The following is a 12651-nucleotide window of genomic DNA, read 5'->3' as shown; positions in this document are numbered from 1 at the left end:
GGTCGGGTACAATCACTTCTATCTGAACCACTTCTCTTGCCCGCTTCCATCACTGCAACACCTGTTGACCTGATAACTGCTCTTATATCTGACAAACAGAGGGGCGTCCAAAACGGCCATGTGGGGGTGTCTTAAAACCACCTACCTTCTCTGGTCCAAACAAATCCAGATCATTCAGGAGCAGAATCTAAAGTTAGAAGGAGGACATACTGGCTGCTGCTTTGTTGTCAGAGAAGCCAGCACTTCAACATGTTTCCTTAATGTCTGATCATATAGTAAAGTCACTTTATCATTTCTCCTTTTAGGTTTTCCAAATCCGGATTACTTTAAAGGGGACGTCACACTACATTACTACAATACTGTAGTCACAAGTATTGGTGTAGCTGGTTGTCTTGGTTACAGGCTTCAATGTCTTGATTTTGTGAAATGTCAGTGGAGGATTTGAATGAGAAAATGTACTTCCGGAACCAGATCTGCCAAAAATGTGTGCGGTCTCTGTTGAGCATTAGATAAATATGATTGCTATAATGTTGGCAAGCTTAGTACTGGATACATTTAGAACAAGCAACTCATTTAGAACAATTTGGCAGAGTACTTCTACATTTTTTTTCCACTCTTAGCATTTTAGCACACTGAAGTTAGCCGTAAACTCGGACCACAGTTTGATCCTAAGAAGAGCCGTGCAGAGCTGCTAGCGTCTGTTACGGCTCTTTCTTTTGGTTTATGGCACTTTTATTGAATTTGTAAAGACTTAGCTCGCTGAACTTCTCTATAAGTCAAGGTTACTGCTGTTATCATTAATACACGCTGGCTTTATGTCTTTTTATGTCCCTCCTCACACCTCATGCTTCTGCTCTCCTCCTCGAGCACAAAATTCAATGAGATTCTATTACCTTCATTTGTCCCCGTGGGCTAATAGAGAGGCGGCTCTGCAACGGGAGGCAGCAACACAACGGCAGATTAATAACATGGGCTGCATCTCACACACACACACACACACACACACACACACACACACACTTCTGTAGAATAGATTTTCTCGTCTTTATTGTGGCCTGCTCTGATCAACGTGGACGTCCATGTGGCAGCAGCATGCACAGTGTTAAGCTGATTACTTGCAGCGTGCATAATTAACACACGCCGGAGGCCATTTTGGACAAACATCAGTGTGTGTGTGTGTGTGCGTGCTCATATTGCACTTGCCCTATTTACAGTAACTTCCTAATGAACTATTTAGACGGTGAAGTGTCTTCTCTGAACTGAGCGAGCTCCTCCAGCTCCCTGAAGCGGCCTGCTGGTTTCACAGTCAGAGCTACTAACACACACACACTGAACCTGTTAGTCAGCTGATGGTTGACCTTTAGTTCAACTGCTCTGAGGCCTGAGCTCGAGCACGTCACATGGCTCCCTCTCTTTGTGTCGGCCTGTGTAACACTCCCATAGGTGCAGCAGAGTCATTAGACTCCAGCTGACAAAAACTCACAGGCCAAAAGAGCAGCGGCACACAGCTGTCAAGACTTCCTGTGTGACTTAGATCTTATTCTAGTGTTTGTGTTTTTATGTCTGTTGGTTTCTTTTTGCCACTGACAGTCTCAGATATTTACTTAACTTTGTAACTATATAACAGAAAGAATCCCCACAGAATTGGACTTAATTGTCGGGCTGAAATTCCTTATTTTTAAACCAGAAACACTTGTTAGATCGCTCTCTGCAAAGCCTCCAGACGCCGCCAAGGAAAGCAGCAGTTTGACTTTGCAGGACGCTGGAGATGATGTTGTATCGTCGCCTCTATTGGCTTGTTGGACCTTTGCAGGCAGTAGCGCCTTGTCAGACTGTTTGCAGTGCTATGTCCACATACACACACAGTCAGACATGCACACAGCACACTGCTACGTTACGTTTTACTGTATGTTTTTAATTTTAGATAATCAGACAGGGAGCATGTGGAAGAGGATGTGGGTACAAGACATGATTTGTAGGAGGTAAAAATACGAGGAATAACTTGTGTTTTCAAAAGAGCACCGGTGACGTCAACAGCACCTTGATGAAAAGTTGAAAGATTTTCAATCGCTCGGAGTGACCCCCTGCTGCTGCACACGCTCTGTACTCATTGAAAACAATTTTTAAAAAGACTGTGGCGCTTAGACCAAAAAACGCTAGATGGCTCCAGGCCTTATTCTTGAAAAGGTGTTTAAATCAAACAAATCCACCAACTCTCCTCTCTCTCTCTTCTTCCCTTTTTATGTATGCTAATGTTTTTGGCGCTCATGTTGCCAGCAGTGATTTCGGAAGTCACTGAACTCTGTGAAGTGGTTTGAATTAAATCATAATTGAAGATTTTGTGTGTTAATTTGTCTTTTTGTGTTTCTGTGTTTTCAGGAATATGAAACAAAGAGTGGCAGAGCTGGACCCGTCAACCCGACGTCTCCCAGGAAGAGTGTGAGGAAAAACCTGGACTTTGAGCCCCTCTCCACCACCGCACTGATACTGGAGGACAGACCTGCGTATGTAAACACACACAGACGCACGCACACACACACACACACACACACACACACAGACGCACAAACACACAAACACACACACACACACACACACACACACACATACACACACACACACACACACACTCATAGCGTCTCAGATGTTTGGTGTTTGAGACTATCCCTTGTCCCTTGTTCTCCTCCCTGCGGGAGGAGTTCTCTATCAAACAATAAAGCGTCCTCTGTCGTCTTCTTATCTCTTCATTCCTCCTTTATCAGCGCTCCTCTCTTCCTCTGCCGGGTCATTAGACTCCTTTCATTATTGTCCCAGCTCTCTCAGCCTCCCCGCTCGTTAGACAGGCAAAGAGAAGAGCTGCTGAAAGTTTAATCGCCCTCCTCCAGCCTGGCTCCACTGCACAGCTTCTTCAGCATACAGACTCTTAATTTGTATGATTGTATTTAAGTCAATCCTAAAACTTCGCCAGATTTCCCGTGTCAACTAAACATTTTTTTACTTTTTTATTTGAAAATCTTTGCTGCATGTTGCCTCGAACACGACACAGACTGAATCTAATAAACATGTATTTGTCTTATGACTCATTTTAAGTCCCATTAAGTCCGGATAAACATTGTATTTCAAAATATAAAAAGCACTAAATACGGCCTTCATTGATGATAATAATCACACAAATGCAGGGGCAAGAACTTTGACTTTGGACTGAAGAAATCAGAGAGAACACCTCAGTTTAAGATACTGAACACTAAACTTCCTATACCACCCTGTAGATATTCTTTACTTATGACAAGCATCAGAGGCCTCATGTTTTCCTTTTATATCTTGAAATAAGATCTTTACCTGGACTTGACAGTTGAGTGTAGCTTGTATGAGGTGTAATTAGATATTTATGGCAAGAAATGAGACGACTACATTCACTAAGATTTGAGTTTCTGCTGTGAACCTGTTTCCCCTCTTTACTGTCTCCCCCTGCTGGTGAAAAGTATCTATTACACTCTGCACACTGTTGCATTTTAAAGGGGACATATTATGAATAATCCACTTCTGCAGTGTTTTTAAACATTTATTTGGTTAACCTGAGTGTCTACTGACCCACAACATGTGAAATAAACCCATCCAGTCCTTTGTTTGTGGTCTGCATAAGTCTTATAACACAGAGAAGAAGTGCTCTGTTTCAAATGTGGTCTCCTTGTGATGTCACAGTGGGATTCTGGTAAAAACAAATCCCATCCCCCCCCTCCCCTGGTATTTCCACTCATGGACTCCACCCCCAGCCTAGAACAAAACTTTTGGGCAGGTCCGCAATCACTCCTCGTTACAGAGGAGTGATGTCTACGGGGAAAACTCAGGGGGGGCTCATTTCATTTAAAGAGACACACACACCAAAACGGAGCGTTCTGAGAGAGCTGGTTTATACAGGGTCACAAACCTCCTCTGGTCCTTGATTCATGTTATATTTTGACCAAATCACAGCACAGATGTTTCATTTAGACCACAGGGGACTGTTTTGAAAAGGTGGAGAAGGGGGATAATATGTCCTCTTTAAGGGTTATTTGCTTACAGTAGTAAATGTCTATGTGAGAAGAATTGGAGATGTTGTGATACTTTTTATATGTAATTGTGTACTGAAACCATTCTGATGTGACACAGATCCTCTGCTGAGAACACTCAACACCTTAAATCACGACGCAGTAAAATATGTAATATTGGATTTCTTAACTTGCCATCATATTGTTCACTAACTGAGTGAGAGGTTCACTGGGTCACAGTGTGTGACAGCTGTGTTTTCATGTTAGCATCCCATCAAAGGCGGCATAATGAAGGACCTTCTTTATATCGTTTGATTGCATTGTTGCTCTTCAGCTGTCCTATCTGAAAAAGGAAAAACAAAACTAAAAAAATACCATTTTAGCAACATTTAGCCACGTTTACCAAATAAACAGCTGACCACTTCGGCTCCAGTTTGATTTTTCTCTCACAATGCCACACAAGCTTTCTCTCCATGAATAATGAACGTTAAGCTCGGAGAACATGCAGCTACAGTATTAACCCTTTCTCTGCCTCCATGTTTATGTGTTTCAGTAATCTGCCTGCGAAGCCCGCCGAGGAGGCCCAGAAACACAGACAGCAGTATGAAGAGATGGTGGCCCAGGCCAAGAAGAGAGGTGAGGACGTTTGATTTCCTCTGTGTTTTCTGGAGTCTCTCTTCAGTCTGGTTTCCTGTTCTTTTAAAAAGTCCCTCTTTTTTTTAAATGATTAAATGCTCCCTCCTCTCCTCTCTCTTGCGTGCAGAGCTGAAGGAGGCTCAGAAGAGAAAGAAGCAGCTCGAGGATCGCTGTAAACTGGAGGAGAGCATCGGCACAGCCGCCCAGATCTGGAACCAGGAGATCTTACCCAACTGGAGTACAATGTGAGTGCAAACAAAAACTGACTCAAGATCAAAAATGTGAAGTTTTTAGTGGCCGACACATTTTGTTTGTTGATTTTGTTTGGTGGAGTTAAGCTGATTTAACTTCAATGCAATCTCTGCAGCCAGTTTCATGTCTGCCTCAAGCGTTAAGTTGAATCACTATCAAGAATGTTGCACCAGTCATTTAGGCAAGAAAGTGCGTCAGAGTTAGCCTTTCATATGCAGAAATACCCGAACATCCAGCATCATTACACGACCATCAGTGTGAACTTATCTGCAGCTGCAGCTGTAAGGGTGCAACGAGGGGACATCAGCAAAACATCCTGTCAACAAACGTCAGTTTCAGAGCGCTTCTCATCAGTGCTTATTGTTACTAGGTTACCAAAGTTAACTTCTGCTTCCCTCTGTAATGTTAGCTGGGTGTGTTTTAGCCCCTTGAGCTGCTGCTAACACCAGGACAAAAGTCCTTTTAAACTGTTGTCATGGTGATATTTCCTTTGATAAAAAGAAGATATTAAACACACAGAACTTTTTTAATCAGACTTAACAAGCACTACCTCGGGAAGCGGAAGTGCCAGGTGACAACTCTTTCTATCGTAGGAGCGATCTTAAATTGACGCAGTGAGTCCTGGAGAATTTTTAAAACAACCTCTGATGTGTTAAAGTCTGATTCCCCGTCTCACCCTCCTGCAGGTGTACGTCTCGACGGGTCAGAGACCTCTGGTGGCAGGGCATCCCCCCCAGTGTCAGAGGGAAGGTGTGGAGCCTGGCTGTGGGCAACGAGCTCAACATCACACACGGTGCGTCAGTGTGTATCTGAGAGTGTGAGAGTGTGTATGAGAGAGTGTGTATCTGAGCGTGTGTATCTGAGAGTGTGAGAGTGTGTATCTGAGAGAGTGTGTGAGTGTGTATGAGAGAGTGTGTATCTGAGAGTGTGAGAGTGTGTATCTGAGAGTGTGAGAGTGTGTATCTGAGAGTGTGTATCTGAGAGTGTGAGAGTGTGTATCTGAGAGTGTGAGAGTGTGTATCTGAGAGTGTGAGAGTGTGTATCTGAGAGTGTGTGAGAGAGTGTGTATCTGAGAGTGTGTGAGAGAGTGTGTGAGTGTGTATCTGAGAGTGTGAGAGTGTGTATCTGAGAGTGTGTGAGAGAGTGTGTGAGTGTGTATCTGAGAGTGTGTGAGTGTGTATCTGAGAGTGTGAGAGTGTGTATCTGAGAGTGTGAGAGTGTGAGAGTGTGTATCTGAGAGTGTGAAAGTGTGTATCTGAGAGTGTGAGTGTGAGAGTGTGTATCTGAGAGTGTGAGAGTGTGTATCTGAGAGTGTGAGAGTGTGTATCTGAGAGTGTGAGAGTGTGTATCTGAGAGTGTGAGAGTGTGTATCTGAGAGTGTGTATCTGAGAGTGTGTATCTGAGAGTGTGAGAGTGTGTATCTGAGAGTGTGAGAGTGTGTATCTGAGAGTGTGAGTGTGAGAGTGTGTATCTGAGAGTGTGAGAGTGTGTATCTGAGAGTGTGAGAGTGTGTATCTGAGAGTGTGTGAGTGTGTATCTGAGAGTGTGTGAGTGTGTATCTGAGAGTGTGTGAGTGTGTATCTGAGCGTGTGTATCTGAGAGTGTGTGAGTGTGTATGTGAGAGTGTGTATCTGAGAGTGTGTGAGTGTCTGCTGCTTTAATGGTCAGAAAACATGCGTAACTTTTGATTTGTAGTGCTCTGATTTGGTTGATGCACTTCAATTCAACAGGATAGGACAGTCCATACACATGTGTACACACACACACATTTGTGTATCAATTAGTGTCCGTGTTTCTGTAATTGAAAATAAAAAATTAACGGCAGACCGATAAATAAAGAATGGCCTTTTAAGAAGTAGCATGGTCCAATGATTCCCCGCAGTACAGGAGGTAGTGCACGGCATTTCAATTAGTTCTGGAGTCTGAATGGAGATTACGCACACGCACACGCACACGCACACGCACACACACACGCACACGCACACACACACACACTTGGTATGGAACTTCAAACCACTCTGCTAAAGCTCCTCGGGGCTCCTTGTAGATAAGCACTCGCTGGCTGACTGCTGAGCTGCTTCACTCTGCTGCTTTGTACAACTCAGTCTTTTAAATAGAGCACAGAGCTGTGAATTATCGCTCCACACACACACACACACACACACACACTCATTCAAACCACATTCTTCTTCAAAGTTGTCCATCTCCTCTTAAGTAGCAGCTCAACTCATGTGCCTCCTTTCTTCTGAAGATGTTTTATAGCTGCAGTTTAAGCTACCGCTAACATTTCTACTGATGCTAAATGTGCTAACTGTGCTAAGGCTAATGCAGCTAGCATGTACAGCTATAGTACTCTTATACTCCTGCTGCAATCCTCCAATAAAGTTACAGACAATTAAGAAATCATGAACCTTTGGGGTCTGAACATTTGTTTCGTATCATGTTTGCATCCCACTAGCTGCTCTTTAAAAAATAACAATAGACTCTGTTCTTTCATGTTTTGAAATAGTGACACAAACTTTTGAGAAGTGCTCCAGACGTTGTGTCTCAGAGAGCTCTTAATTTCAGTCGTGCACCTCATCACTAGAGGGCGACGACGGGTGGATGCACAGACATGGAGGTTTAAATGCACTGCAGCAAAACGAAAGGAGGCAGATCTGTTTCCTTGAATCACCTGAAGTGTTACTGCTGCAGAGTAATGTGAGGAGCCGTAGCCGTAGTGTTTTTCTGTCCAGTCGTCTTTCCTCAGCGCCTCTTGTCCTTCTCCTTTCTCTCTGTCTCTTATTGACCGCGCTCTGTGCTCCTGTGTGTCCCTGCAGAGCTGTACAGCATCTGTCTGGCCCGGGCGAGAGAGAAGTGGAAGAGCATGCCAACAGCGGCCTCGGAGATGGAAACTGAAGGTAGAGACACAAACAGAAGGTTTCCTCCATGTTCTCCTTTAAAATCCACCACGTTCATATCCACAAACAAACCTTTGCCATACTATTTCACCCCTTTTGTGCTCTAAATGTTTAAGTTTTTGAATGAATCGGGGGGAAATGAACCTTACACACCTGACAGAAAAGATTGTTACAGAAATGTTCCTTTTTTCAAGATAAGATCCTTTTTTGAAAACACGACTTGCCAGGTTATCGCTGGTCTTTACCGGTCAGTTTGATCGTGTTGCGTGAGATCCGTTCAGCACCCTGGTCAGGAACCAGAGGGTCGCAGGTTCAAGTCCCGGTGCGGACCATGTCTGAAGCACTGCTGAGGTGCCCTTCAGTATTGCAACCATCTGCTAAGGCAGTCTTTTATGTGCAGCCCCCTCACTCTGTCATCTCCATAGGATCCTGTTTGTGCATGTGTGTGTAGCAAGTCTCAATAACAGAGTGTAAAAGTCATTTCCCACCCAATCAAGGTAGAACAGCAACTCCTGTGTCCTGCACGGTCAATCGAAAAAAGGATCTAACCTTCACTAAGAGGTCGAACTCTGTCAGGTTAAGTTGAGATGACAGAGATGTCTGTGGAAAAAGAAGCTCTTTTTCTACCTGTTATTATACCCATCTGATGATTTTCTGTGGATATTCCAGATGCTGGTTCGTCAGATCGTGAGTCGAGTCTAGAGCTGATCAAGTTGGACATCTCCAGAACTTTCCCACATCTGTGCATCTTCCAGCAGGTAGATTAAAAAGTGTCTTCAGTAACACAATGGAGTCTTGGTAACCATGGCAACCTCCAGTAAAGCTGAAGGTGTATTTTTTTTAAACTTGTTTCTTTGTTGATCATCAGGGCGGGCCGTATCATGACGTGCTGCACAGCATTCTGGGAGCGTACACGTGTTACCGGCCGGACGTCGGCTATGTAAGTCACAAACACACAGAAAGATTCAGCACGTTGTTCCTCCTCCTCCTCTTCCTCCTCCTCTTCCTCCTCTTCCTCCTCCTCTTCCTCCTCCTCTTACTCCTCTTCTTCCTCCTCTTCCTCTTCCTCTTCCTCTTCCTCCTCCTCTTCCTCTTACTCCTCTTCTTCCTCCTCTTCCTCTTCCTCCTCTTCCTCCTGCCCTTCCTCCTCTTCCTCTTCCTCTTCCTCCTCCTCTTCCTCTTCCTCTTTCTCCTCCTCCTCCTCTTCCTCTTCCTCCTCTTCCTCCTCCTCTTCCTCTTCCTCCTCTTCCTCTTCTTCCTTCTCCTCTTCCTCCTCCTCTTCCTCTTCTTTTTTCTCCTCCTCTTCTTCCTCTTCCTCCTCCTCCTCCTCTTCCTCTTCCTCCTTCCTCGTCTTCCTCTTCCTCCTGTTCCTCCTCCTCTTCTTCCTCTTCCTCTTCTACCTCCTCCTCCTCTTCTTCCTCCTCCTCTTCCTCCTCATTCTCCTCCTCTCCCTCTTCCTCTTCCTCCTCCTCCTCTTCCTCCTCTTCCTCTTCTTCCTTCTCCTCCTCTTCCTCCTCTTCTTCTTGCTCTTCCTCCTCTTCCTCTTCTTTTTTCTCCTCCTCTTCCTCCTCCTCTTCCTCTTCCTCTTCTACCCCCTCCTCCTCCTACTCCTCTTCCTCCTCATTCTCCTCCTCTTCCTTTTCTTCCTCCTCCTCTCCCTCCTCATTCTCCTCTTCTTCTTCCTCCTCCTCCTCTTAATCCTCCACCCAGAGACATGTTCTGCAGCTAATCTGCAACAAGTTTATATTTAATGAATAATCTTATAAAGTCTGCGTCACCTGCTGACACCAAACATTATGGTCGGCTGATGCGAGATCGCCCTCTAGTGGACAGAATGTGTAAATCATTAGAATTTAAATCTCACGTGGTATTAAAAGGAGTGTGATCTTCATGGGGGTCACAGACTGACATGACCGTTGTGTATTGTGTGCTGCTGATCAGACAGCAGAGTGGTACAGTAGAACTCTGATAAAGATCAAAAATGAAACCACACAGAGTTTTATCTCCCACATAACACCTCCTCCTCCACGGTTTATTATCCACACATGCAACCAAAGTTTGACTGCGGTGTGGATGACTCACAGCTTCTAGTATCACATTTCCACTGTGTGTGTGTGTGTGTGTGTGTGTGTGTGTGTGTGTGTGTGTGTGTGTGTGTGTGTGTGTGTGTGTGTGTGTGTGTGTGTGTGTGTGTGTGTGTGTGTGTGTGTGTGTGTGTGTGTGTGTGTGTGTGTGTGTGTGTGTGTGTGTGTGTGTGTGTGTGTGTGTGTGTGTGTGTGTGTGTGTGACCTCTGACTCTGCATTAAAGGAACATCAGGTGTTTTTGTTCTGTTTTTTTTTCCTGCAAGTGAAACTTTGGTGTTTGACTTTTTCTTGTTCTGTCATTGTTTATAAATCGTCTACATTTCTCTTTTTTTTGTATGTTTCAAAGAAAAATACAAAATCTGGAAATAATCGTTTTTGTTTTCCGGCTCAGTTTGGTTCACTACAGTTCACATTTTTTGGCGTTTGGAATGATACCAAAATAACCGATCTGTACCGTCCTCCTTTTTCGCTCCCCTTCTGTTGGGGTGCCAAGCGTAACGATCCGACCCTGAAGGGTATTAGATACTCTGCAGTCCTCTGAATCGTCACTTCCTGTGCAGCAGCGGTAATAAATGACCTACACAAATCACGGCATGTTTAAATATCCCGTTGTAATAATAATTGGGAAGTGACCTGGCACCTCTCCAGCTACCAGACCAACTTCCATAGTTGTGGTTCGCACCGGGACTTGAACCAGCAACCCTCTGGGCGGAGTGTAGCTGGATGGCGATGTAACAGCGTGACGTCATAGCAAAGCGACACAGCCTTCTAATAAGTTCAAGGAAGAAGAAGAACATGGCACACAGTCATCGTCATAGCGATATAAAATCAAAACCAAGTGAAAACCTGCAAAACTTCAGAAAAATGTGAAAAAGCAACCAGGCCAAACATTGAGTTTGAAGACATCGATCCTGAGGAACTTCTAGGCTTATTTTTTTAAACTTCTATTCTTGTATTTGTTTGATTCTTTTACATATGCTTGGGTCTAAAATTAAAGTACGAGAGAGAGAGAGAGTTATAGAATAAGGTCATTAAAGTCATCTCCTGCTGTTCCCCTGAACACTGAACAAGGTTGCAACTCAGACTCAGCATTCATATTTTATATTTGAGTTCATAGAGAAGAGCGTCAGTAAATCAGATCCAACTGAAGACCAACACAGACACGATGCACACAGCTGCTGCAGGTGAAAAGCTGGACTGCAGAGGCCAGAGGTCTGAAGAAGTCTGAGTACTGCTGCAGCACACCTGAAGTTACCTCAGGTCGACGTTATGTTCTGTACATCTCTGCAGCGCAGCGTCCGGTGGTTTAAGCAGAACTTCTTCACAATGTGTACGTGTGATTTCCCAGTTTGTAAACCTCAATGTTTATTTATTTTCCTTCCATGCAGCCTCCTTTTCCCTCCATGCAGAGTCAGAGATGTTGTGACTCATCACCAAATCCTCCCAGATGTCCTCTTTCCTCCTGACTCTGCTACTCTGTCTCAGTTTGTCTGTTAGATAAAAAAAACAATTTAAACCTCCTAAAGCACCATTTAATCTACTCAAACCTGGAGGATTGAAGCATTGACTTGATGTTTACACTTTGTACCAGTGTGATTTTCATACGGAGAGAGTTCTTTCTTTAATTTGGCATCATGCTGAGCTCATGTTTTCACCTCTGCAGCTCTTCACAGCCACATTGTGCTTTTAAGACGCTGCTGCGGTTAGCCTCACGCTGTTTATGCTGAAGGTGGAAATGACTGTGACTTCCTGCACTGACCTCAACCCCCCGAGCTGCTCCACACACATCACATGCATCAATCTGTGTGTGCAGGGTTTATTCTGCCTCTTCTTTGCATGTGTCTGCGTCAGCATTCAAACGACAGCTGAACTTGTCTTCAGGTGGTCGTTTGTTGTTCTCTCTGCCCTCACAGTTAAAGATGGAAGCTAAAGTATAAACATGTTTTACACACACTCATCATGTCTGAATGTGTAAGCAGTCCTGTAACGTGTGTTTTTGTGTCATTGTGTGTGTGTGTGTGTGTGTGTTTGTGTGTATATGTGTGTGCGTGCAGGTGCAGGGAATGTCGTTCATCGCAGCCGTCCTGATCCTGAATCTGGACACAGCCGACGCCTTCATAGCTTTTGCCAACCTGCTCAACAAGCCGTGTCAGATGGCCTTCTTCAGAGTGGACCACAGCCTTGTTAGTACACAACCACACACACACACACAGATACACACATATATACAAATATATATCTGTGCATGTCAGTGTCAAGGAGTCAGGACCAAGAATACAATGCAATAACAATATGAAATGAGTAGTTTAAAGGTAGAGCCAGCAGCTTTTTCCTACAAAATAAAATACAGACTTATACTAAAGTAAAGCTGCTCAGTCGTGGCTTCTGGGCCTCCATACATGTGTGGTGGTGACTTGTGTCTCCACAGAACCTGTCCCGTTTTTTTTTGTTTGTTTTGGTGGACTCTGGACGTGTTAGTTGATCACCTCAGAAATCAGAAATGAGTGGTCTGTCTCTCCAGATGACTCACTGCCCGGCTGAAGTGTGGTTTCTGTGTGTTAATATTCCTCTCTCTCTCTCTCCACAGATGTTGACTTACTTCTCTGCGTTTGAAGTGTTCTTTGAAGAAAACCTACCAAAGCTCTTTGCACATTTCAAGAAAAACAACTTGACTCCTGATATTTATTTAATCGACTGGTGAGTGTATTTCATGTTGTCCTCACGTCTCTCCTCTCCCTCACCGCTCATTC

General features: G+C 44.3%; 1 protein-coding gene across 1 annotated transcript in view; it reads left to right on the top strand.

The window, feature by feature from the left end:
- Positions 1–12651, top strand: part of tbc1d14 (TBC1 domain family, member 14) — a 47363-nt gene that overhangs the window by 24863 nt on the left and 9849 nt on the right. Inside the window, exons 5-13 of the mRNA XM_065950225.1 lie at positions 2380–2504; positions 4582–4664; positions 4792–4909; positions 5603–5709; positions 7736–7816; positions 8486–8574; positions 8685–8756; positions 11956–12084; positions 12489–12598. Of these exons, the coding sequence (XP_065806297.1) occupies positions 2380–2504; positions 4582–4664; positions 4792–4909; positions 5603–5709; positions 7736–7816; positions 8486–8574; positions 8685–8756; positions 11956–12084; positions 12489–12598 (914 nt within the window). The remainder of the gene's footprint in view (positions 1–2379; positions 2505–4581; positions 4665–4791; positions 4910–5602; positions 5710–7735; positions 7817–8485; positions 8575–8684; positions 8757–11955; positions 12085–12488; positions 12599–12651) is intronic.

This window comes from Labrus bergylta, chromosome 22 (assembly GCF_963930695.1).
Source record: "Labrus bergylta chromosome 22, fLabBer1.1, whole genome shotgun sequence".
Classification (NCBI taxonomy): domain Eukaryota; kingdom Metazoa; phylum Chordata; class Actinopteri; order Labriformes; family Labridae; genus Labrus; species Labrus bergylta.
This window is presented reverse-complemented; position numbering and strand designations above follow the sequence as displayed.